The 26534-nt window shown below is 42.5% G+C and overlaps 1 protein-coding gene across 3 annotated transcripts in view; it reads left to right on the top strand.

Moving 5' to 3' along the window:
* The window catches only part of KIAA1549L (KIAA1549 like), a 234831-nt gene that overhangs the window by 138886 nt on the left and 69411 nt on the right, over positions 1 to 26534 (top strand). For all 3 annotated transcript variants that reach the window (XM_075927818.2, XM_075927820.2, XM_075927819.2), the window contains 5 exons: positions 7710 to 7769; positions 10056 to 10207; positions 12253 to 12424; positions 15760 to 15923; positions 22526 to 22716. In XM_075927818.2, coding sequence (XP_075783933.2) covers positions 7710 to 7769; positions 10056 to 10207; positions 12253 to 12424; positions 15760 to 15923; positions 22526 to 22716 — 739 coding nt within the window. The remainder of the gene's footprint in view (positions 1 to 7709; positions 7770 to 10055; positions 10208 to 12252; positions 12425 to 15759; positions 15924 to 22525; positions 22717 to 26534) is intronic.

Genomic DNA, 26534 nt, shown 5'->3' on the forward strand with positions numbered 1-26534 from the left:
GTAAGATACTTTTCCAAACCAGCCCTCAGTGTGCACTGCTGGACCTAACACAGAACACAGTTTGGCTGTATAAAGTCTGGAGTACCCCCCATTTGCCCTTCAGATGCTCAGCCTGGGTTTGCTTGTTAACCTTCAGCAGGGATGTGTCAGCTAGGGAGAGGGAGCAAAGGGAGCACAGATGGCACCAGTGACAAGGTAGGGCCAACGAACAGAAACAGGAGACCAGTGAACGCATGCTAGAGCTCATGCAGGATCAAAATGACACCCTGAGAAGTATAATCCTCTTGAACAATAATAGGGACCATAACCTAAGGTGCCCAGTCCATAACTCTTTTCCCAGCAGCCATGCCTCTACCTCCCCACATCATCATGCATGGCTGCAAAGGTGCAATTCTGCATCCAGGAAGCCTTCTTCCTCAGCATTCTTATGTAATATACCAGGTTGGCCTGGCGGCACTGCTGAGAGGATCAAATCAGGGCGAATTGCTTAAAACCAGGGCTACTTACAGCCCAAGACTGGGGTCCTTCCCTATAAGGCACCAAACCAGCCACACTGAGCACTTCAGCTGCCACTCTGGCCAGGAAGAAGCCTCACAAGCAAATCCCCTTAACGCCCCAGCGTTCCCTGTGCCACAGCCAGCACCGCATCTTACCCAGGTGAGAGGTTATAAACCCCATCTCATCAACTCCAAACAGACTCTCCCAGTCCCAAAGAACCAGCCACAGTCCCAGATCAATTTACACCCTGAATCTTATCCTAAAGAGTACGCTGGGCCAGTCCTTGAGCATCTAAAATCTATAGGATTATTAATAAAAGAAAGAAAAGATTGTTAAAGAGAATATATTATATACATCAATCATCAAATGCTTGATGCAGGCTTTTAGCAGAGATATTACAAACTGCTGGCTCAAAAGTCTCTGGAGCACATCCTATGGCAGGATGATTCAACAAATTTGTCCTGGCCCTCCGTCCTTACCAGTAGTGTTTCTAAAGCGGAGGGCAGGAGTGAAGACCAGATGGAGACACCCTCATGATACTTTTATAATCTTGCCCATGCAGAGGGAAAACCCATTCCTCTCCTGACATGATGATGCTTCCCAGAATGGGCTGATCACATGACCCGCAAACCAGTTTCTGCCCTTTTTAGGCAAGGATTCATTTAGTCCCCAGGTGTGCCCTTGTTAGGTAAAGGGCCATTGTGTGCTCCTCAGGTGTCAATTGGCAGCCCTTTAGAGCCATTGTTCATGCAACATTGAACAACCGCCCCTCCCAGGAGAAAACATTTAAAACATAAATACAAAACCCATATTCATAACTTTACACACACAGATTGTACATGAATAGCCTATACACAGTCAGCATAGAATAAACTTTTGTTTGATACCTCGGTGTCATCAGTCAGGTGGTGCATGACAGGTCCTGTACTCCATCATGATGATGATAAACTTTTGGCTGCGTGCATGCATGTGTGTGCTCCCCTGTCTAAACACGTTAACCATGCACAATTGGTCAATAAGACAGACTCCCTAAGAGTCCCCAGAGACCACGAATCAGATAAGGATCAAAAGCACCCGAGCTGGTTTATTGCCAAGTGACATACACTAATAGCTGTCAGCAAACAGACTCACTGCTGCGCCACTACACATTATGTAAGCTGTGGCAATGAACTAACACCCAACTAAGTGCCCTGGATTTCCAGCAGCCTCCCCACCCCTTTCGCCCCTGCCATGGTCAATAAATTGCCCTTTTGGGTGCACTTTTATGCAGCGGTACAAACAAGCTACACATCACTCCTGATGTATCAGGTTGTTATCCTCTGTTGCCTAGTTACCACACCTTATCTCACAGAAGGGGGGTTTCCATCACTATCCATCATGCTGTCAATTTAGACCTGGTCCTGAACCTAGGTCGATATGTCTGTTATTTGTGGGGAGGTGGTTGGTACCAAGATGTTTCTTAACGAGGTGTTCTGTTATGACCCCTCTGGAATGTGTTTTATGGTCTGTGCCTGACACTTTTTGGTGTTCTTTATGCTTGACCCTGCTTATACTGTTTCTCTTTAGCCCAGCCTCTTTCCTGCCTGCAGTTTCACTGAGACAAAGTCTTGCTCACTAGATTTCAGGCCTGCTGATTTTATGTTACAGGCTTTTATTCAGGGCTGCTAATTGTATGTTACAGACCCTCAACTTTCTACATCCCCCCCCACGCAATGCCCCCATCACAATCTAGCAATGGTTACTTCCCTTATATTCCACTCCCTGTGAAACCAAGGATGAAAGCTGGACATTAGCAGAGCTGTGCTGTTTTAAAATACAAATAAAGACAAATGTCTTGCATGTTTCCATGAGTTTTTATATTGTATTAAACAACCCACAGCAAATGCTCTGGCTTGATCGCCACACTCAGAACCTCAACACAGAAATCTCAGGCCCCCTCATTGTCAAAGAGCTTCCTTAGAGCCTCCCTGATATTGATGGCCAACCCATGTGCTCCTCTGACAGCTCGAGGGTCGGGCTGTTCAAAGTGTGAGTCCCAATGCCATACCTCAGTGCTCCACCTATGGGGAAACAGATCTCCCTTACTCTCATGGAAATTATGTAAGCAACAGCATGTGGCCACCACTTGGGGATATAATCCTCCAAAAGGTCTAGCACAGGGCTGGGCAATAATATTTGATGGGGGGGGGGGGAGGCACTCCAAGAATTTGTAGGTGGTTATATTAATGAAGGAGGTGCGGGGTCTCGGATGGAGGTTGGGTGCAGAAGGGAGCTTAGGGTAAGGGATTGGGGTGTGGGATCTGGCAGGGAGTTTGCATGACAGAGGCGATTATGACCTGGGGCAGCAAACTGGGGTACAGGAGAGGGTGCAGGGTCTGGGAGGGGAGTGTGACCTGGGGTAGGGATGCAGGGGTTTGGGTTGTGACTTGGGATAGGGGATTGGGGTGCAGGGTCTGGGAGGAATATGGGTGCAGGAGAGGATTCTGGCTGGATAGGGGTGTAGGAGGAGGGGGTTCAGAGTCTGGGAGAGGGTTGTAACCTGGGGCAGGAGTGCAGGAGGGGGGGTGCAGGGATTTGGGCTGTGACCAGGGATAGCAGATTGGGGCACAAGGCCTGGGAGGGCGTTGTGACCTGAGGAGGGGTGTAGGAAGGGATGCAGTCTCTGGGAAGATGTCTGGGGGCTGGAGTAGGAGTGCAGAAGGTTTGGGTTACATGGGATAGTGGTGTAGGAGGGGGCAGAGGATGGGGGAGGGAGGGACTGGGGTGCCAGAGGCAAGCTCTGTCTGGGAGACCTTACCTGGGTGCCTCCCATCCAGCAGCCCAGCAGGTTCCTTAACCAGGGTCCCTGCCTTCAATGCCTGTGTACTGCTTACACAGTACGTCTACGTCTGCACTGGCATCCCTTCCGGAAAAGGGATGCTAATGTAGCACATCGGAATAGCAAAATCTGCAGGGGATTTAAATATCCCCCGCGGTATTTGCATTAACATGGCTGCCGCTTTTTTCCGGCTTGGAGATAAGCCGGAGAAAAGCTCCAGTCTAGACGTGATTCTCCGGAAAATAAGCCCTTTTCCGGAGGATCTCTTATTCCTTTGAAGTAGGAATAAGAGATCCTCTGGAAAAAGGCTTATTTTCCGGAGAATCACGTCTAGACTGGCGCTTTTCTCCGGCTTATCTCCAAGCCGGAAAAAAGCGGCAGCCATGTTAATGCAAATTCCGCGGGGGATATTTAAATCCCCCGCGGATTTTGCTATTCCGAAGTGTCTAATCTGCATCCCTTTTCCAGAAAAGGGGTGCAGTGTAGACACAGCCTACAAGTACAAGGGTAGGGGCCATGTTTCCTGCTGCTAACACTGTGAACCTGGGGGATGAGGGGGTAGGGGCACTTCACATGCTGCCTGTCCTGCAAACAGGCAGCTGCTATTGTTCGGAAATGGACCAATGGAAGCTACTGGGGTCAGGAGCAGTGTGAGAAACCTTTCGCCTCCTCCCTGGGGCTCTGAGCATTCACAGAAACACGTGGCCCTGCAGTTGGCTTTCCTGAGTGCCGAGTGGGGGTAGGGAAGCCACCACAGATCATATTTTGCCCAGCTCTGTTCCAGGCTGCCATAGAGACACCTCCATCTCCCTTTCAATCTGCCAAAAGTACATTCAACAACCATATGGCAGCAGCTTAGTCTGTTCTTGAGCTACTCCTCTCTACTGACAAGGTGCCCCATTTAACACTTCATGAGCTATGGCTGTAAGGGGGAGGCTGCATCATCTAGGATCACGATGGGCATTTCCACATCCCCTACTGCAAATTTCTGGTCTGGAAAGAAAGTGCCAGCATGCAGCCTCCTCTTGTAAAGTCCACTGTTCTGTACTGACAGAGCAGCTCTCATTCGGGTGTCTTTGCATCACAGTTCAGGGGCCAGCTCAGCACACAGCTCCAGGAAGGTCACTTTGCACATCCGAGAGTTCTGTAGCTGCTGCTCTTCATCCTACACCCTCATGCCAATGCAGTCCCACCACTCGCAGCTGGTTTCCCTGGCCCAAAAGTGACTATCCAATGAGTATCTCAGGTCTTCATAGCCAAACGATGTACCAATTCATCGTACTCAGATTCAGATTAATCAGAATTAGATGCGTCATTGTCTGCTAGTAGGTCTGTAATTAGATATGCTGCTTTACGTGATGTCTTCTGCACAGTGCTCTCAGTAAGGGCCAGAAGGCTGGGATCCATGTTTTCTCACTGTGATTGCTCGAATTGGCGTGAAATCCAGGAACCCCCAGGGATGTCTTGGAGAAAATAGATGAAGATGGGACGTTTGAAATTCCCATCATGCTTGGTGCTCTGTTGCATGTTCCCATGGTGCTTAGCAGGTGAAGGTGGTGCAAGGCTCTGTGGGATGCATTCCCATAATGCTTTGCTCTTTCTGGGTTTGTCTACACTTCCACCCTCTTTTGAGAGAGAGGTGCAAATGCAGCTGAGGGAAAATTGCAAATGGAGCGCGGATTTGAAGTTCCGGTGCTTCATTTGCATAATCGCGGACCGCTGCTATTTCTAAATACCCTATTTCAAAATAACATACGCTGTGTAGGTTTACCGGTTATTTCGGAAGAAGGGTTTTCTCCCGAAATAACTGTGTCTACACGGAGTTTATTTTGAAATAGGGTATTTTGAAATAGCGGCGGTCTGCGATTATGCAAATGAAGTGCGGGAAATTCAAATCCGTGCTTTGCTCAGCTGCATTTGCATCCCTTTCTCGAAAGAGGGTGCAAGTGTAGACATACCCTCTGACAACAAGGGAGCTGCAGATGTGGCCGTGAGTTGTAGACAGCAGGTACCAGAAAAAATGGTTTGAAGGGTTTCCAATTTGGGCGATTTCTTGTCCACAGCACCATCATCGCCAAAACTTGCAAGCATAGACATAGCCTGAGGCAGAATCCTTGCCAGAGCTCCCCCCGTGAGATGGTGCAGTTCTTGGCTGCCCCCCATCGGAGAGTTGTGCCTAATAGGCATGATCAACTCTTCAGTTAGTGCTGCTGTAGCACACCCTGCAATGATTTCAAAGAGAAATTGCAGGTCTTGGCTATATTCTCCCCACAGCAGGTATGCAGCTGAGTGATGAATCCATTGTGCGTGTGAAATACATAGCCTCAGACTGTTATTGACTGTTTAAATGTTTACTTAGGAAACTGTTTGGTGCTTATTAAGTTGGCACCATAATGGTATCAGTCTGCTGGTAAATATTCCTATCATTGTGAGGACTTATTATTTCCCAGAGTGCTGTTATGGTTCCTTCAGAGCCTTCAGGAGTTATCATATATATAGAGAGTTCAAGTAACCTGAACAGCATCTGCACAAATCATGGCAGATGCAGATACTTACTGCACAAATGGACAATTAAAGACTCTCCAGGGGTTAATGAGGCCACGCAGAGCAAACCATGGAGCACAGAACAACTCAATATGAAGATGGCACTACAGATAATACACGCCACTACTCCTGACACAATTATCTGGCTTATCCATCTGAATATAAAATATCATTGTTGCTCTACCTTTATATCAGTCATATGAAGAAAAAGAAGACGACAGTTAATGACTGGAATACATTGCAAAGTTTAATATTTCAACTCACTTTGTTTTCTAAAATCTTCTATAACTAAAGCTGCTCTATAAGAATATAAAAGCAGCCACACTGGGTCAGACCAAAGGTCCATCTAGCCCAGTATACTGTCTGCCAACCGTGGCCAATGCCCCAGAGTGAGTGAATGCCATAGGCTGAATCCTTTTTACCTCTTTCTTTTTAATGAAAAAGCTGCAGATCTAGATTCTGAATTAATTGCTAATGAATGTTACATTATAAGGGTATGTCTATGCTGCTACCCTAGTTCGAACTAGGGTGGCTAATGTAGGCATTCGAACTTGCAAATGAAGCCCGGGATTTAAATATCCCGGGCTTCATTTGCATGTTCCCGGGCGCTGCCATTTTTAAATGCCCCATAGTTCGAACTACCTGCAAGGAGGTTTAACGGTAGTTCGAATTAGGAGCTTTAATTTGAATTACCTAGTCCTTGCTGTGTGTAGCCGCGGTCAGGTAGTTCGAACTACGGGGCATTTAGAAATGGCAGCGCCCGAGAACATGCAAATGAAGCCCGGGATATTTAAATCCCAGGCTTCATTTGCAAGTTCGAATGCCTATATTAGCCACCCTAGTTCGAACTAGGGTGGCAGTGTAGACATACCCTAAGGCACTTGTGAGATGCAAAAGTTCAAAAGAGTGCCAAAATGTCAAAGAAGAGTTTCTCATAGCCACCTAGTAAATTTCTGCATATATGAATGATGGCATATTAACATCATACACTGAATGCATTTTTGCATGTATAGTTTCATACCACATAGCTGGGCAATGTGAAATAGGGCCAGTTTAGTTTGTTTCATTTATAATTTACAAAGAAACAGATATGTTTGATGCATATATTCAATACATTATTGTTTAGTATGGACCAGATTCTGCCAGCCTGACATTAAATATGACCTTGCTCCATGAGCAGTCCTACTGAAATCATTGGTTCCAAGGGCACTGCATGCTGAGTGGGACTCCATTCAATGTATAGGAGTAAGGCTAGCAGAATCAGACCCTTGTTTATTTTATTATATATTGAGGACCAAATTATACCCTGGTTTGTGTAGCTACACAGGTGAAAAAGGAGGCATTAAATATTCTCTCACTCCCTTACGTAGGCTGCTCATGTGGGCAGAGCAGCCTTTGTAGAGCCTCTGCATTCTCCACCCCGTGCATTGGACTCCCTGGGTATATTTTGTTTCACACCTTTGGCACTTGCCACTGCTCCGAGCAGTTTCTCTAATTCTTTTAATAAATGTCCCTGAAATTCTCAGAGCAAGGATGGTGTTTCTGGAATGGAAGGCTCCCTTCACTCCCAATAGGTCAGCAGGCATCGCTGCACCAGGGCATGTATGTTGTGCTAAATATAGACTTTGCATCGTGTACCTTTGACTGCCATCTCAATCCCAGAAAGCAAGGAAGAAATTGCATCATAGGTTGCATCATGGGAGTCATGTCTGCTCCTAGGCAGCACACTGATGTTTTGCAAAGTTACACTTCAGCCTTATTTCTGAGTGCTTAGTTAATTTATATTTTTAAGACATAGAATGTACTTGGATGTTGGAATATTATGAAGTATTTTTTATTTGTTTTTAAGCTTTGGAGTATCCAAACCTTGATGTCTCAGAAACTACAAGAGACTACTGGGTGATTACAGGTACATTTTTCTCGCTAAGGAGAATTATTAAAACTCAGTCCTGCAAACAAACCAGTGAGTAACTTCACACAGAAATGCATAATAGTCACATGAACATGCCCCATTCCTTAAAACAGGACTACTCACCTGTTTGTAGCTACTCCTGGGCACAGCTGTGATTTTTGCCAGCTTCGGTGTCACAGTCTCCTGTGTCTAATATTTATAACAGGATTTCTGTTTTTTATCTAGGTTTTGGATTTAAATCTGAAATTCAAAGAGGATTGGATTCAAGGCCAGTAAAAATGAATATTTGTAGAATATAACAAAGTTTGTGATGACTCTCTTGCTGTCTCTGGATCCAAGTGTTTCTGAATCTAAACTTTTTAGAACTTCAGTATGTCACTATAAAATGCTAATAATCTTCACAATGCTGCAAATACAGTGTAATCATATTCACTATATCACATTCCAATTGAGAATCTTTTTTACTTTTAGAAATCATAGGGGGCCAGTAATGCTTTTTGGGCATCATAGATCTAATAGAAAACTAAATTTCACAATTAGATTGTCAGTACTTGGAATCCTTTCTATTAAATCAAAAGAGAAAACAAGGAGAAACCTCACATGAAATAAAATTCTGTTGTACACCCTGGCTGTGTCTACACTGGCCACTTATTCCGGAAAAGCAGCCGCTTTTCCGGAATAACTTGCCAGCTGTCTACACTGGCCGCTTGCTTTTCCGGAAAAGCAATGACGATCTAATGTAAAATCGTCATTGTTTTTCCGGAAAAACAATGCTGCTCCTGTTCGGGCAAAAGTCCTTTGCCAGAAAAACTGTTCCGGAAAAGGGCCAGAGTAGACAGCACAGTAGTCGTTTCCACAAAAAAGCCCTGATCGCGAAAATGACGAAAAGCATCCTGCCAATGTAGACGCGCTTTTTCTGGAAATACTTATAACGGAAAACTGTTCCGTTTTAAGCATTTCCGGAAAAGGGTGCTAGTGTAGACGTAGCCCCTGTGATTTGGTACTCTTATTCTGCTTTTTTATATTATAAAAAATGAGCAGTCCTGTGGCACCTTTGAGACTACCAAGTAAATTATATCATGAGCTTTTGTGGGTAAAAGAGTTTTACCCATGAAAGCTCATGATATAATATATTTGTTATTCTCTAAGGTGCCACAGGGCTGCTCTCTTTTTTAAAAAATTACAGACTAACACAGCTACCCCTCTTAGACTTTTATTTATATTATGTTATGTTTTTTAAGTAAAGACTTACCCTTACATAAACGATTATTGCAATTCATCATGGCCTTGATTCAATTCCCACTAAAATCGATGGATAGACTCCCACTGACTGTTGAGGGCTCTGGATCAGATTTCATGAGCCTAATGTTCCAGTTCTTGCAAACGCAAAACTCCCATTAACTTCAGTGGGATATTGTAGATATCCTAGTTCTTGAAAACATAACTGCAGCTACCAGGGTAAGCCCTTTAATGTTTTTAAATGACCTCAAAAATACAGTGAATGTGTATGAATTACGTAAAGTATGTTAAATTGAAAAAACAACAAATGGTCTGGTAGCACTTTGTAGACGAACAAAACATGGAGATGGGATCATGAGCTTTCGTGGGCACAGCCCACTTCTTCAGATGACCACGAAAACTCATGATCCCATCTCCATGTTTTGTTAGTCTATCAAGTGCTACCAGACCATTTGTTGTTTTTTAAGATTATCCTGTATAGACTAATTCGGCTAACCCCTGAGGCCTCATAAAATATGTTGTATATGCTTTACAATTTACTTGGACTTCATTACATGAAACATGTATCTTCACAAATTGTTCAGTGCCCTAGAACACAGAATGTTTTTTCAAATTGAATCCTGTAAAATTTCAATTTCAGATTTATGGTCCCTTAGATGAAAAACTGTCCCTTTGCCTGAGAAAGGCATATAACTGTATTTTGGTAACTTCCTTGAAGCTCGTCTGTTCTTATACTTTTATTTTGCATTGAAACTTGGTATAAATGTAGAGATACTCAAAGAGCTTTTGGTAAACTGAAAAGCAGAGCATTCCAGAGGATTTTATTCTCCCTGTGTAGGAATGTAGCTGACAGATTCAGAAAAGCAGTACAGTGGCTGGAATCAGAAAGTTATGCTATACCCACAATGGAAATTATTTAGAGTGTGTAAATTTATCAGGTTGTTTTACTTCTCAGCTAGCTTGTCATATACATCATTGGAGCCATTTATTATTTAATCCATTCATGCATTATCTGCTGATATGAGATTTTCTCTGTTCCTACAGTTATACAAGGGGTCGACATTACATTACTGGGACTGAACAACCAAAGCTTTGCAAGACTAATGGAGCAGCGTCTGGCCCCACTATTCATGATGTCCTATCAACAAGGAAGGCGATTTAAACGTGCTACTACTGTGGGCAGCTACACAGTGCAGGTGGTTAACAGGATACAAGTTGTATTTTTAAAAAGTCTTTGGGTGCATATATAGTGCATGGATTGGTGTGCAAAATGTTTAATTGGCATGAGTTTGGACATCCTTATTCATGAATGCTGAAGCAGTGTGTGAGTTGTGCAGGTCATCACAAATGAGGTTCTGTTCCAAAGTGAAGCGTGTTTTCACGTTTTTTTTTTCTCTTTGGAAATAGGGTTGGTGTCAGGGCATGCTGGGATGGGAGGGAGTTTATGGTTGTCCACGGCTGCATAACAGCCCCTTTTTCTTTAGAGATAAATTGCTAATAATCTAATAGAGAGATTGCTCTGCAGCAGGAAATATTTTGGTCTTTGCTGTTTATATATATTTATATATCATGCAATAGAAGGAATCTAGTAAACTTCAGTAAGACCTTTGCTATATGCTTAAAGGTGAATAGAATTCCTATAGGGCTTATTTTGTACAGCTGACACAAAAAGTTAAAGTTGTATCTGATGTATGCATTGTGCTGAGATCCTATGCAAAGCAGTGAGTCATCTTTCAATTAAGTGTTATTTAGTTTTAAATATGGGTTTGGTCACATTCTGACGTGTGAGGGTCTGAAACCAGAGTGTTTTCCCGGTGAATCAGACAGAATATTACATTGTATACCATGAGAAAATTCTGCACCAAAAAATAAAAGCAAAATTTGTGCACAATATTTTAAAATTCTGCAAATATTATTTGTCTACTCTACATAATAACTCTAGTTTAAATTACTTTGGTAATTTATTTCAAAATACTTGTCAGCAAGTATGTCTGTAACAATACAGACAGACACAAAATTTCCCTCAGGAACAGAGAGTTAAAGAAAACCTGTGATGACACAGATCTGTTTCTCTGCCCCCTCTCTCCACAGAACCCAGCTGGGGGGTCAGACACCTACCACCCCGCCCCCCCTCAGAGCCCGGCCACAAGGCCCCTCCTACTAGACACCCATTCCCCAATTCTTTGGAATCCAAGGATCCAGAAGGAGATACAGCTGATGCCTGGTCCCAGGATTGCATTGAGTGTCCTGCATGCTACCTACCATCTCCTTCCCTTAGGCTGTGTGGGGAACTGTAGCTGCCGGGCACCCTCCAGATCCTCCTCCCCCTCCCCCTCCCCAGGCAGTGTCTTCTATCTGGGAGCTAGGCTATGTGAGGGGCAGCAATTCCAAGTGGTGGCCAGTAGCACTGCAGTCCTTTGTGTGGGTAGGGGAGGAAATTCTGTGTACATTGTATTAATTTCTGCAAAATTTTGCATTGCACAGTGGTACAGAATTTCCCTGTGAGTAAGTGAAATGTCCGTTTTCTCTTAGTACTAAGATTTAGATTTCCAGTCAGCGTTTTACCCAGAGGGGAGCATTATTGTGATAAAATCATGCACGTCACATGAAAACACAGAGTCAATAACAAAATGCAGAAAAGAAAAATCCCCTTTCTTTTTCAAGTGTTTTAAGTAATTTGCAGAATTCTACTTAACACAGAGGTGCACTTTCAACCCTCAGCCACTATTCCAGAACAAAACAGAAAGAGTCTTTTTTGTCTGCTTGTGATTAGGAGGTGTGGAGATTTGTTACTTTCAAAATAGAGGCGACATGTAATTTTAAATAAAAAAGCACATTTAAATTTCAGAGTAATTGCTTTTTCATAGTGCAGTAGCAAGTTGACAACAGGGCTGCACTGGAGAGACCCCAAAAAAGAGTTGACATTTTGTTTGCTTCTTTACTTACTTCTTTTTACTACCTCTGTTTTCAAATCTAAGAAGTTCACATTAAAAATGTTTTTTAAAGATTCTTATAAAGGCTGTCTGCAAGCACTGTGGTTTGCTAGGTAAAAAAAGCTATGCAGTAATGCAGTGTAAGGCTCTGAAATCCTGCGAGAAATTTTTCATGGTGCTTGCACTTGTGTCCTGTTAACTCTGGTTCTTGATAAGTGCAGGGGTTTTCCTGGACATGGTTCTGTGCGGAATCAGTGATAGTACAATATAAACAAAGCTTCTGTCTCTTTCTTTTCTTTTATTGTAAGATGGTAAAAATGCAGCGTATTCCAGGACCAAAGGAGCCTGCTGAACTGACTTACTATACTTTATACAATGGAAGACCTTTGCTGGGAACTGCAGCTGCCAAAATGTTGAGTACTGTTGATTCTCAAAGAATGGCCTTGACGTTAGGTTATGTCATCCAAGTACAAGCTGATCGTAAGAATCCTTTTCTTAAATTTTGAATCACCAGTTTTAATCACATTTATTGTTTTTTTTAGAATGAATATTCTAAATGTAACATTAACTACAGGGACATACTCATTAACCGCATTCTATAATTGCAAATGCACTTTATTTAGTAAATTCTTCAGTCAGGTGGCACTTGCTGCATACAAAAGCATAGCCACTCCATCTGTTTGAACGAGGCACTGACATTAGAGAAACTACAAAGAGCACTGAGGAGAGGCTGAGGGACTTGGGTCTGTTTAGTCTGCAGAAGCGAAGAGTGAGGGGGGACTTGATAGCAGCCTTCAACTTCCTGAAGGGAGGTTCCAAAGAGGATGGAGAGAGGCTGTTCTCAGTAGTGACAGATGGCAGAACAAGGAGCAATGGTCTCAAGTTGTGGTGGGAGAGGTCCAGATTGGATATTAGGAAAAACTATTTTACTAGGAGGGTAGTGAAGCATTGGAATGGGTTACCTAGGGAAGTAGTGGAGTCTCCATCCCTAGAGGTGTTTAAGTCTCGGCTTGACAAAGCCCTGGCCGGGTTGATTTAGATGGGATTGGTCCTGCCTAGAGCGGAGGGCTGGACTTGACGACCTTCTGAGGTCTCTTCCAGTTCTGATTCTATGATAAGGGGATGGTTGGATGAAATAACATGATCTTGGTAACTAATTGACCATTCATTACCAGTTGGAAATAGGTCAATGGAGGGATGATAGGAGTTGCTATAGGGAACTTTCTGGGTGTCTGGCTGGTGAGTCTTGCCCCCATGCTCAGGGTTTAGCTGATCGCCATATTTGGGGTCAGGAAGGAATTTTCCTCCAGGGTAGATTGGCAGAGGCCCTGGAGGTTTTTCGCCTTCCTCTGTAGCATTGGGCACAGATCACAGCTGAAGGACTCTCTGCATGTTGGGGCCTTCAAAGTATTTGAAGGCTTCAATATCTGAGACATAGGTGAGAGGATTATTCTAAGAGGGGTGGGCGAGATTCTGTGGCCTGCACTGTGCAGGGGGTCAGACTAGATGATCATAATGGTCCCTTCTGACCTTAAAGTCTATGAGTCTATGAGTCACTGATAGGAAAAGGGAAAATAATATTTAGTAAATATTGGCTATAAGCATGGGAGGTGGTCAGGAAATGGCTCAAAAAGTTCAATATCAGTTCCAGTGAGTACAGTACATCCTGTGTTTGGTCCTAGTTTTGATCACACAGTATTATTGATTTGTGGTCTTGTTCTGCAGACAACAGAGATTTTTACCTGTTTGCATAAATGCCATTCCCCCAAATTCTAAATTTCCCATAAAATACTTTAAAGTGCCTTTTCAGGGAAACTGGCTGTAAATTAGAAAAAAATATACTGGCTTCTTATCTTCTGTACATGCTTTTATGCACTTGCATGTCTGAGTGACTCTATTGCATGTGCAGGATTTGAGCGGAGATGATCTTGCTCAGGTCTAGCTGTACATGTTCCATTTCTGCATCAGATGAAGTGAATCGCTTACTGAGTTTTATTACATGAAATGATGAGCTTTGGTAGCTAAGGCACTCAGATTGGATGATTTGAATGGAAGAGACAAAACACCCTAGTAATTTGCTAATGAAATAAAATAGTCTCGTTGCCTTGTTTTGGACATGGTCATACAGGAAGAATGTGTCAAAGCTGGGAACTGAAACCTGAGTCTCAGTCCTTTGTGTGTACCATAGGTTCATTCCTTTCTGTCTACAGTCTTCAGAAAGAGCTGCACATTTTCCAGTGCTCATAAGATAAACCTCCGCTAAAATTGCTTGCTGCTCACAGGTATAGTTGGTGATTAAAATGGATATTGTTAGGTAAAATTTGGACTGAAGCCTTTATTTAAAGCATCCCAAACCAAAAAACTAGCCCATGCTAATATATTGATTTAATAACTAAAGGTCATTAAGAAGTTACCATTTCTTATTAAGAGGAACACTTCAGGGTACAGTTCTGGGTGTAGACTACCTTTTTGAGGTTTAATGAAACATACTATTCTGGGTTAGATTATGTGCAAAAATATGCTATTGAGCACCTCATTGTGTGATTCCAGCACATCCGAATTACCACTGATTTCTAAGGAGGGCTGAACATTCAAGGCCGGCAGGATTAAGACCCAGACAGGCTTTAGGTCAAAGAGAAAGTGGAGTAAGAACTATTAGAAATGTCCCACTAGTATTTTCATGATCGCCTTGTCTATGCCACGAGCCAGTAAGATAGGAAAATAAATACAAAATACAGGTTCATCCTCATAATTTAATAATTTAAGAAATAGACTATGGTGATTAGCATAAAAATTTGCAAAATGAAATTAAATGAGAAAACTGCATTTATTTCACAACAGAATATTTAGTATATATGCTCATTAGATAGATATGCTGAGGTTTAAATGGCAATTTACTCAAATAAACTTGAATCTAGAATCTTAGCAATATTGCTTTTCTAGAATGCTCTCTAGATAAACATGATCAAACAAGTATTTCAAGGTGAGATATACATTAGTGCTGTGATGTACAGCATTTAGCACAGTTGGGTTTGTCCTAGGCACTATGGTAATAAAGGGAACTAATTCATATTGTGGTTCAATTATAAATAGTTCTGAAAATAATTTTTCCTAGCCCCAATATTCCTCCCCACCCCCCACCAAAGTGCCAGATTTTGTGCTTTTTGAGATGCCTGGCCTATAACCGCCAAAAAAGCTATAGAACAACAGCAGCAAAACAAAGAGAACAGCTCCCCTTCTACTGATGTCAATGGCAAAACTCTCAATAAACCAGATCCTTAGCTAGTGTGAGTTGTCTTGCATTCATTGGCTTCAAAGGAACCTTGCAAATGTATAGCAGCTGTGAGTCTGCAGCAATGTCTTCTGTAGGAGTGGGTCTGGGCGCAATGTGTACATTTTTAACATACAGACTATCTGAGTCCAAGCTCTGCTGGCTTTTTATGTTAGGAAACACGTATGGCATGCTTAGTTTCAGCATTATTTGCATATATTGTGAAAGAGCTATTTGAGAGAGAGAGAGCCACCCAACTTCCTGATCTCAGGAATAGGAGGATTGCCCTGTAATGGTCTATAATAAAAAACATGGAATTTGAGAGGAGAGAATTCAGGCATTAATCACAGAAGCCTGTTAATCTATTTTGATTATTGTAGGAATCCCAGCAAATTATTATACATATATGAATAAATAATAAACCATTTGTACTAATTGTTATGTTAAGACCAACCACGTAAGGGTGTATCCAGCTGGTTTTTCTATTACTTTTATATAGCAATGGACTGTGGAACACTGACTGTCTGTCTTGTGATTTGTGCAGCTGTGGTGAAAAACCCACCAAACAACCTGTGGATCATTGCAGCAGTGCTGGCTCCCATTGCTGTGGTTACTGTCATCATTATCATCATCACAGCTGTCCTGTGTAGGAAAAATAAGAATGATTTCAAACCAGACACCATGATGAACCTTCCTCAGAGAGCTAAAGTAAGTGACTGTTCTAGCAGGAGAAGTTGTGTCTCGGGACATTCATTGATTTTTCATAGTGTTCATTCTTCAGATCCTTTCCTAAGTCTATTTCAAGGGCATTTGGGAATTTAACTAGTTGGTACACTCAGGCTAGGACTTTCTCGGCTGTTACAGAAGTCCTGCCCGGTGACAGAGATGGTCTCAATTCTGTGCACAGAATTTCTGCTAAGCCTTTCCCATTAGCACTAATAAGAGTTGAATTGTTAAAGTTCTTTGCTTTGACAGAAGCTGAGAATTTAGTCCTAAATTAGAAATGTTCCAGCCAATTAGCATTGCAGAAACAGTTGCCAACTGTTTCTCCCTCCTGCTATTCTTTTCTTTTACTTATTTTATACTTCTAATCCACTTGCAAATATAGCTCACAGAGAATTAAGAAAATCATATTTCCCCTTTTCTTAATAAGCTATGTAAATTATAGGGGCACTGACAGATAAGTCCCTCATTTGACTCTCCTCCTATAAAGTACATATTTTGTGTTAAAGTACTGCTTCTCCCTATAGCGGAAAATGCTGCCAGCCCACCCAGATGGATTACAACATTACTAAAATCTCAGCTTCTAGGCTGGGCAACCCACCCAGGCCAGGATTGGGTGAGGTGTTTTTAAGCTAATAAGCATGCATGCACATTGCACTGTCCCTTCACTCTCCTTGTTGGTTTCCCTCTTTTCATAGGTAGGAAACGGAAATGATAAAAACCCCATTTGCTTTCTGAGCATTCTGATAAGATTGAAGTGTTCCATTTTGACCTTATCAAAGTGGTTCATGTGTTTTTTTTCAAAAGCACATTTTATCTAAATGACACTTTCCTGACGAAACTGCATTTTCTGGTGGAAAACTCTATTGTCAGAAACATTTCAGTCAGCACCAGTTGGAAGGTATAAATTGGATTGATGGTAGAGGTAACTATTCTGCACTGGCAGGGAAATGGATGAATTAGTTAAACAGGTATTTTCCATCACTGATATTGGTGTTTCTGCTTAAAAAAAGTACTGAGATTTATATGTTGGAAAAGTAATGAAATAAGAATATCCAAAGAAGAACAATATATTTTCATCTTAACCTACTTGGAGTTTGAAGCTATGAGGCATGACAATAATTACCAGTGCTATAATTGCTACAGAATCTTAAATGTAAAACATGGCAATACAAATGAGTGATGGTACCATGTATAGCATTTTTTAAAGTAAATTTGTATAATTTCATTTTTTGCAAAAGGGCTTGAAACTACTACAATCCTTCCAGACCAAAATTTGTTTAAAAAATGGGGCCGCAGTAGATATTTCCAGTTTAAGAAACAGTTTTGAAATCTCACTTCTGTGTGTTTTGTTTTTGAAAGGTGTTTATCAGACTGAGAGTTTCTGGTATTTTTTGCCTGTTCTGCATTAAAATAAAAGGAAATTCAAATTCTGTGAGGAAGGCCTTCATTGTTATTCAGCTTATTTTGTTTTTAGTGGGCAGTTTTATGTGATCTACTTTCAAAAGCTTTATGCCAAGGAAAACGAACAGAGTGGAACTGTCCAGTCATTGCTGCATACCAGTGGGGGTATTGCAGTTCTTCAGATAGAGCTGCCTATTACATCATTTCACAGAACCCTTCTTGTGTGAATGAAATGAAATTAGTGAACAAAGGATAATGAAACATTTAAATATTATTCTTTAGGGCTATGTCTAGACTGCAAGCCTCTTTCGAAAGAGAGCGTCTAGACTGCACGCGGAATTTCGAAAAAGCAAGCCGCTTTTTCGAAAGAAAGCACCCAGTGAGTCTGGATGCTCTCTTTCTAAAAAGCCTGTTTGCTTTCAAGAACGCCTTCTTTCAAAAGAGCACTTTCGAAAGAAGGCGTTCTTCCTCGTGGAATTAGGTTTACCACCGTCGAAAGAAAAGCCGCATTCTTTCGATTTAATTTCGAAAGAACGCGGCTGCAGTCTAGACGCAGGTGAAGTTTTTTCGAAAAAAGGCTACTTTTTTCGAAAAAACCCCTGAGTCTGGACACAGCCTAGGATAGTTGTCACTGGGTGGTTGGCCCTAGAAGGGGAGATTTAGTCCTCCTCTGATGAGCTACATTCATCTGATCCACTGGTTACATGCTCTTCCCTCAGGCCTCTTATTAGGCAGAGGGCTGAGGGAGCTTTGCTGAGAACTAGTAATGCTCAATTGAGGGTGTTGGAAGGCTTTCCAGGACAGAAATCTGGGAGGCTGCAGCTGGTTTGAGGAATCAGCTGCAGGAAGCAAGACTGTCTCCTGTAGGGAGTGAGAGGGAGACTGAAATGAACCTGGTTGTGGGGTGGAGGCTGAGGACTCTTGTCTTCAGAGCGTGAGACCATGGAGATTTTAACCCAGCTCCAGGAAGGAGAGCTTGGGGATTCCTGACCTCAAGGGTAGAAAGCTGTTTGCTGTGGAGCCAGTGGCCAGCTGGCGTGAAGCTGGCCTGGAGTATTCATGTGTGTATGGATGGAATAAACTGGATGCCCATTGGCAGGGAAATATTTTAAAATATGGACTCTGAGCTGTTGAAGAGAGGGAAAGTGAGGCAGTTTGCCTGCAGTCCCACCCCTGACAATGAGGAGAAACTTGTCAGGCAGCCAGCCTCAAATACAGGTTGGACCTCCCTGGTCTGGCATCCTTGGGACCTGACCAGATGTGCACAAGTGGACCAGGGAAGGTCTGGAGGTAGTGAGGCAACAGCCTTCCCACTGGGCTCCTCACTGGGCTTTCCACTCTGAGCTCTTCTCCCCAGCCACCTGTCTCCGCTGCCTCTGGCCCCTGGCAGAGGCAGCTCTGCCAGCTTCCGGCCCCATTTGCTGCAGGCTCTCGTGCCCCATGGGTTCCATTGCCCCCCTTGTCCTGCTGGTGTCTCTGTTCCCAGCCATCGGCAACCTCTGTGCTGGGGCTCTCTAGTCCACCATGTGGTATTGAACCACAAATGTTGCCAAACCACAGAGTTTCAATCTGCGCTGGTGTTGGCTGTAGAATGCTTGCTGCTTCAGCATGGTAATGTAGTAATTGCCTTTGTATTGCAACTATTGAAGGATGAATACATAAATGAAGTTAGAAAAGTTTAGCTGCTCATGAACAGTATAGTTTATAGCATCCTTCTTTGGAGTTGTATTAAATCCTGTTGCCAATATGGATTGATTTAATAGCAGGCAACATGTGTGCTGAGCTTCAGAGACAAAGCACCATTACCATTTGTTTGAAATGGCTTACTAGTTCCAAAATAAAAAAGAAGTATAAGCCACAAGGAATGTGAGACTTTTGGAGCAGATAATAGACAAACAGAAAACACCTAGACGTGTTTCTTTAAAAAAAAAAAACAACAACAACCCTTTTTCAAAAGAACCCTACACACCTCATTTTTTAGGAAGAAGGGTTCTTTCAAAAAAGTTTTTTTTAAAGAACCGTGTTTAAAACTGCTTTCTTTTTCAACAAAACCTCTTCCAATAATGCAATTGGAAGACGATATGCAAATTAGCTCAAAATTTGCATATCTTCTTTTGGCAGAAGAAAGTCTAGATGTAGCCATACTGAACCATTTTCAGAGGGGTGATGGTAATGTCTGTTAGCCAGTCTGGTAATAGCTTTTCTGTTTTATTACACCTTTGTGGCTATGTCTACACTGCAGTGTTATTTCGAAATAGCGCATCTACACACAAAATGTGTTTTGAAATAGCGCTTAGCTATTTCGAAGTAGCACGTCTACACTGATTGGATGCTGAATCGCATTTAAGGCCACCCGGAACCAGTTCAGACAAGGCATCAGGTCCATAGTTAGTACATGTGTCTGCTGCTTGAGGCTATCTGAGTCTCGTGTGTAAAGAGACCCCCCTGGACAGCCGTGTCTCAGGTTTCCCTGCTTGCTTGCCTACCTCTCTGAAGGTATGTCTACACTGCCACCCTAGTTCGAACTAGGGTGGCTAATGTAGTCATTCGAACTTGCAAATGAAGCCCGAGATTTAAATATCCTGGGCTTCATTTGCATGTTCCCGGGCGCCGCCATTTTTAAATGCCCCGTAGTTTGAACTACCTGCCCGCGACTACACGCGGCACGGACGAGGTAGTTCGAATTAAAGCTCCTAATTCGAACTACCGTTATTCCTCCTGCAAGGAAGTTTAACGGTAGTTCGAGTTAGGAGCTTTAATTCGAACTACCTAGTCCGTGCCGCATGTAGTTGCGGGCAGGTAGTTCGAACTACGGGGCATTTAAAAATGGCGGCGCCCAGGAACATGCAAATGAAGCCCATGATATTTAAATCCTGGGCTTCATTTGCAACTTCGAATGCCTACATTAGCCACCCTAGTTTGAACTAGGGTGGCAGTGTAGACATACCCTGAGGGACAGCAAAGCATTTCTCTTCTTGCTCTGGTTGACCTGACTCAGGACACCACAGCACTCTCTGCTATGGAGCAGGAACTGCCTCTGGGCAGTCTTCAGCTCTTGCAGGTTTTGCTACAAGTCATGCAGCACTTTCTGCAGGCTGCCTTCCAGGCTCTGCAGGAACCCACCCCCCCCAGGACTTATTGGAGACCCTTCTTGGTTATATGGGGGAGCGGCTACAGGACCTGGATGCCGCCTGTCATGATCTAGCTGCCATGCCCTGCCGCATCGGGCATCTGGACACCAGTGCAGACTGGTGGGACCACATCATTCTGAAGTGCTGGGGAGACCAACAATGGCTCCAGAACTTTCGAATGAAGAAGGGCACCTTCCTCGAGCTGTGTGAGTGGCTCGCCCCTGCCCTGAGGTGATGGGACACATATTTGAGGCCCGCTATCCAGCTTCAGAAGCTATTTCGGAATAGGAGCTATTCCTCGTGGAATGTGGTTTACAGAATTCAAAATAAGCCATCTGCTATTTCAAACTTATTTCGAAAGAGCGGTTTGGCTGTGTAGATGCTTGCAAAATTAGTTCAGAATAGCAGTCATTATTCTGAAATAACTTTGCTGGGTAGACATACCCTTATAGAATTATTCAGATTAACATATATAGTGAATACTTCAAACCATTAATTTCACTAGGTGTATTAGAGTCTTGGATGTCTTATAGGTTTTTTTTCTTACTAGCTGTCTTTCACATGACTCTCTTGCCCTTTTTTCATTCCCTCCCTCCTTGAAGTTGATTTGCTGGCATCTTTCTGGGTACTTTCCCTTCAAAGTATTGGGAATATATAAAGCTCCCAACATGAGATACAGCATTGTCTTTGTCTGGCAAATGTCGTTCATGGGGAAGCATTTCTGATATGGTGTAATCTTCACTGCTATAATGTGCTAGGACTTTGTTCCGCCAAATCAATGTGAGTCCTTTTAGTGCATCTCCTTATTGCATTTCTGCTGGAGCTGTTTATCAGATGTATGTCATCTTTTAATGCATCTTTAAAAAATCAGCATTAGTGTCAAGTAAGAGCCTGAAAATGTGACATATCAACTTCAATAGAGTGAAAGTGATCTTTTCTTAGATATGGCAAACTTCTCAGATTCACATGCCTACAAAGTATGTCTCTGATTTATTGTGTAAGAGACAGAAATGTTTATACAAAGCAGACTGTGGATAACTCACTATTCTGGCTTAACTGTACATGGATGGATATTTTATCCGAGTAACTCAAATGTTCAACTTCAGAAAAGCCTGAAGGAGCCTTTTCAAACACTAGGCTTATAATTTTGATGTGTTATTGCTGGAATATTATGGGGCATGTTTTGAGGCCATGTCTACAGTAGGAAACTATTTTGACTTAGTAACTCCAGATTTAACACATTCAAACTAGCATGACCACACTACAGGAAGCCTCAGAATTAGTCTGAGGCAGGCTCTGTTAATGTGCATGCCTTACCTCGGACTTAGAGCCACAGAAAACATTGGGTTGTAATTAGTTTGAATTACTTATTTTGAAATAGCGGCACTGGTGCATCCACACTATCGTTATTTTGAAATAAGTATTTCAGAATTAGCATTACTCTTGATGAAAAGGAGGAGTACAGATTTCAAGTTCCGTGGCCCATTATTTCAAAATAAAGGGCTTGGTAGTGTGGATGCTCCACTTATAAATTCAACCTTGGGGGGAGGTTATTTTGAAATAAAGCCCTAGTGTAGACCAGGGCCCAGAGTAAAACCAAATTGCTCAGGGAATTGAAAATCACCATTGTCTCATCATTCAGTGTGCTTTCATTATGTTTATAGCACTCTGTCAACAGCCATATGTATCCAAGAAAAATAACGTTGATTTTGGTAACTTAATTCAATTTATAATGGAAATGCAACCTCTGTGAAATTTTTAGGGTTTTCCCTCTTGTAGCCCCTTTTTTCTTTTCTTACATTCAATTCTGACTTCTCAATTATCTTCCTAAAAACAAGGATGATTAAATGTCCATTAATAGTTTAAAACATGTTGAATAAAAGTCTAATTAACATGCTGCATTGCTGCCAATTTTCCTAATTACGCTTATGGTTGCAGCTTTTAACTGTAGCATATAGAATTAAATATATTAATAGGTAATAGCAAAAGATATTGCATTAATATATAATGCCTGTTGGAATCCCATGGTTTTTGTTTTTTCCTTCTTTGCAGCCAGTACAAGGTTTTGATTATGCCAAGCAACATTTAGGTCAGCAGGGAGCGGACGATGAGGTTTTACCTGTGACTCAGGAGACTGTAGTGCTACCGCTTCCAGTGAGAGATGCTCCTGCCTCTCAGGAGAGAGAAATTGTTCAGGATGGGAGCACCATTAAAACTGCTAAGTCCAATGAAACAAGAAAAAGGTATGCACTGAACAAACTGTGTCCACAGCATCTGGTTCTGCAAAAGTGCTGGGCATACAATAACGTTTTGCACCGTGTATGTCAGGTTGCTAAGGAAAGTAGGATAATATGAAGTGGATCTTTAGCAGAATTTTTTGTGTGTTTGACTAGTTAAAGAGATGAGTGGGAAGTGGAGAAACCATGGGCTAGTGTTGGATGTGAACCAAACCCCTGGATTTGAAGTTTGGAAATGCTCAATCTGAAACTGGATGTGGATTTTGCAAATGGACAGTGGGACAGCTACTCAGCGGATTCAATTTGGCATAGCTATATTGACAATTTATGCCATCTAATGATCTGTCCCCATATCTGTATTAAAGGCTGAACAAAAATGCAAATAGCACTAACATAACGTTTTCATACGTCAGAGTGCACAGCACATGCAGCATCTCTACAGTGAACTTTCTGTGCTCTTATCCAATGGATGGGGCTGCTTGAAAAATTATGTGAACAGTAAATATTTCTCAGATTCATTTACAATGAATGAATGGAGTCACCTAAATTCTCATATTCTTCAGCTGTAAGATGAATTTTTGATGTTGAAATCTTCTTAAAGGAATCAAGGAAATATCGATCTATTATTTTAGCAGAGAGAATAAAGTCTACAGTGAGGTTATAAATGAAGCTCCCTGCTTTTTAGACTGTTGGCTTTCAGGGAGGTTATTTGGTTTGTGCAGAGAAGCTTTGTTGGAAAGTAAAGCTCAGTTTATGCATGTTGCTTTATCTTTGCAAAGCAGTCTACCAGATTTATTTAGTGAGAAACATCTCGACAAGTTAGAACTTTATATCAGTGGAACTCAAACTGTGGTCCGTGGACCATCAGTGGTCCACAGTTGCATTAAGGGTGGACCCCAGCTTGAACTCAGCTTCCCTCCCTCCCATGAGGTTGGAGCGCCAGGACCAGCTTCCAGCTTTGTGGAGGATGGGGGGGGGAGGTGAGAGGGATAGGGAGAGCGGAAGCCCTGAGCCTCCCTGCCAGATATGGCTTGTGGAGAAGAAGTGGAGCCAGAAGTGACTCCATATGTTGCCGCTCCCGCTCCCCTGGCAGAGCACACAGATGTGCACTGCTTAGAGGCTTTCCCCACTGCTCCCGTTGGCCAGAATCCAGCCAATAGGAGCAGTGGGAGGCCATGCCTGGGACACAGTGCCTGGGAGCAGCAGAGGGCACAAAAGCAGGTAAGTGCCCCCCCTTCCCACCATGCCCAGACCCCACACCTCCTTCCCCCATTTACTCCCCCACCAAGACCCCGAACAGCACCGCTTCTGCACCCTCCCTCCTGGCCGGACACCTACCCTCAGCCTGCTCCTGTACCCTACCTCCCACCCAGACCTCACCCCCTCATCCCCTCCTGCAACCCACCTCTTGCCCAGATCCTGCACCCCCAGTCACTGGCAGCCCCATCCCTCACAACAAATCTCTCAAAATCCACAACATTCACTAACTCCAGAACTCCAGAAGAGTAAATCTAGCCTACGGGAAGCCCTGAAACTCTGTCTTCCCTGCCCTCCCCTCCAGACCCCCCCACCCTGCCTGTGAGGCTGGAGTACCAGGGGAGTGAGGTGTCTTGGGGGCCAAATCAATGAGGTTGGATCAGTGGCCCCCAACCCCAAAAAACATTCCCCACTCCTGCCATAAATAAAGACAGTGCTGGAACCTTTTGCATTGGACATAAATTAATATTTTACATTATTTAAAATTAAGTTTGGTAAACATGAAGAATGTAAAGCACTTAATCTGTTTAATAATTTAAGTTAATATTTCCTTTCTTACTGGTTAAATTAAACCATTCTCCCTAGCTGCAGCACTAGCAAAATGGCTCAGGGGGAATTATGTAATTAATGGTGAGTTTCCATTAGCAGCTGGTGGTCCACAGAATGGTTTGCATTGAGCCAGGTGGGCTATGGGCCAAAAAGTTTGAGAATATATAATGAGAAAGGTATGGTAGCATGTTCACTTTGGCAATTGTCTCCCATATAATAGGCATTTTTTTTCTGTTAACCTATGTATGCTTTCTTGGACTCTAGAATTAGTTTGCTCTTCTTGTCTAAAATCCTTCTGGCTTTTAGAGTCAGTAATGTATGAGGTGCCTTAAGTACAGATTGTTGTGTTTGTTGCAGAGCACAGGAAGTAATTTATCCAGTTCATCGGAACTCAATGGTACTTGTCCTTTTTAACATCTTCAATTCCCTGACACAATACCACCCAGGAGATTATCACTGTAGCAGCTGTAGGTGCTGGTACTATGCTCCTAAAAGATAAGTCTCCTCAGGAGATGTTCCTTAAAGATGTTTTTCAAGCCTCTTTGATTCCTGACACTCACACTTCTATAAACATACACACAGAGTTTAACTCTCCCCAGTAATAAAAAAAAAATCCATTAACTGCTTGGGGTATATAAAAATCCTCTTAACAAAGAGCTCTATGCAAGCTCAAAGTTTGTCATTCTCAACCATGGATATTGGTCCAATAGAAGGTATTCCCACGCACATCTCTCTCCAAAATCCTTTGGTAATAAATCTCTGCATTCCTAGACAAATTCTGATCAGCAAGCTTTTTCTGGTTTAGGAATTCACTGGGAAATAGTGATTCAAATTCACTGTCAGGTGATTTGAATATGGAGTACTCCTATAATGCCTATCTGGGCAATTGTAGCTCATCTTACACAGGTAGGCCGATTAACTCCAGTGGGGTTACTTTTATAATCAGGTCAGCAGGATTTAACTCTTTGTGATCTCTGACAGGTGTCAGGGGAACTTTGTTTAGTGGCTTGTGAAAATGAAAAATATTATATGATCATCTGTGAGATGCTTGCAATTTCATTCCAGGCCCATTCATAACCTGAAAAGATCCTACCAGTTTTTCATGAAATAATGGCTATCATCTGATCAGAAGAGACACTTTGTTGTTATAATTGAACCTTGACAGAAACTTTAAAATTACATCTTAATAAACATGAGTTTCTTTTTACAAAGAGGGTGTCTTAAAAGTGTAATGGTGGCAGAAGTAATCCTGCGAGGACAGCTGTCCTTTCATTGTTTCTCTGGAGCCTACCTTGTTCCCACTAACAGCATGGTTCCTTCATACCTTTTGCTGGCCTGTATCCTTTCCTTCTTCTTTTCTAACTTCCTGTATGTTTTCTTCCTGTCTTCCAACTGTGAGTCCTCTTTAAAACCTCTCACTTATGCTATGAGTACACTAGGAGTTTTGTCGGTAAACCTTTTGTTGCTCAGGTGTGTGGGGGAACCACTCCCCACCCCCAACCAGAAAATATTTAACTGACAAAATTGGCAGTATGGATAGTGCTATCACTGCTTGTTGGTTATGGCTTAATTATGCTGTCAGGAAAGCTCCCTCCCACCAGCATAGAGTAGATACCCAAGAGCAGTGTTCCCTCCAACATTTTCTATCCTTGAGTGAGTTGAATTTTCTTGTGGGTGGGTTAAATTTCTTATGTGCAATATTGAGTTAGTGTGTGGATGTGTACCACCAATACTATATCTATATCTATATCTATAGATAGATATACATATATATATAAAATAAGGGATATTTAACAAGGAGCAATGCTTACAATATTTAATATGAAATTAATAAAAAGAAAATTACCATTACCCTTGGAGTACAGGTATTATCCTTTCTAACAACTCAAGCTAGTTAATGTCGTCAGTCATCCCTATGAGTTCCTGACAGGTCCTCTACTCTGTCAATAATGATCAACTTTCGGCTGCATGCAGGTGTGTGCTCCCCTGTCTAACACGTTAAACATGCACAACTAGTT

This window comes from Pelodiscus sinensis, chromosome 5 (assembly GCF_052426305.1).
Source record: "Pelodiscus sinensis isolate ZL-2025 chromosome 5, ASM5242630v1, whole genome shotgun sequence".
Lineage (NCBI taxonomy): Eukaryota > Metazoa > Chordata > Testudines > Trionychidae > Pelodiscus > Pelodiscus sinensis.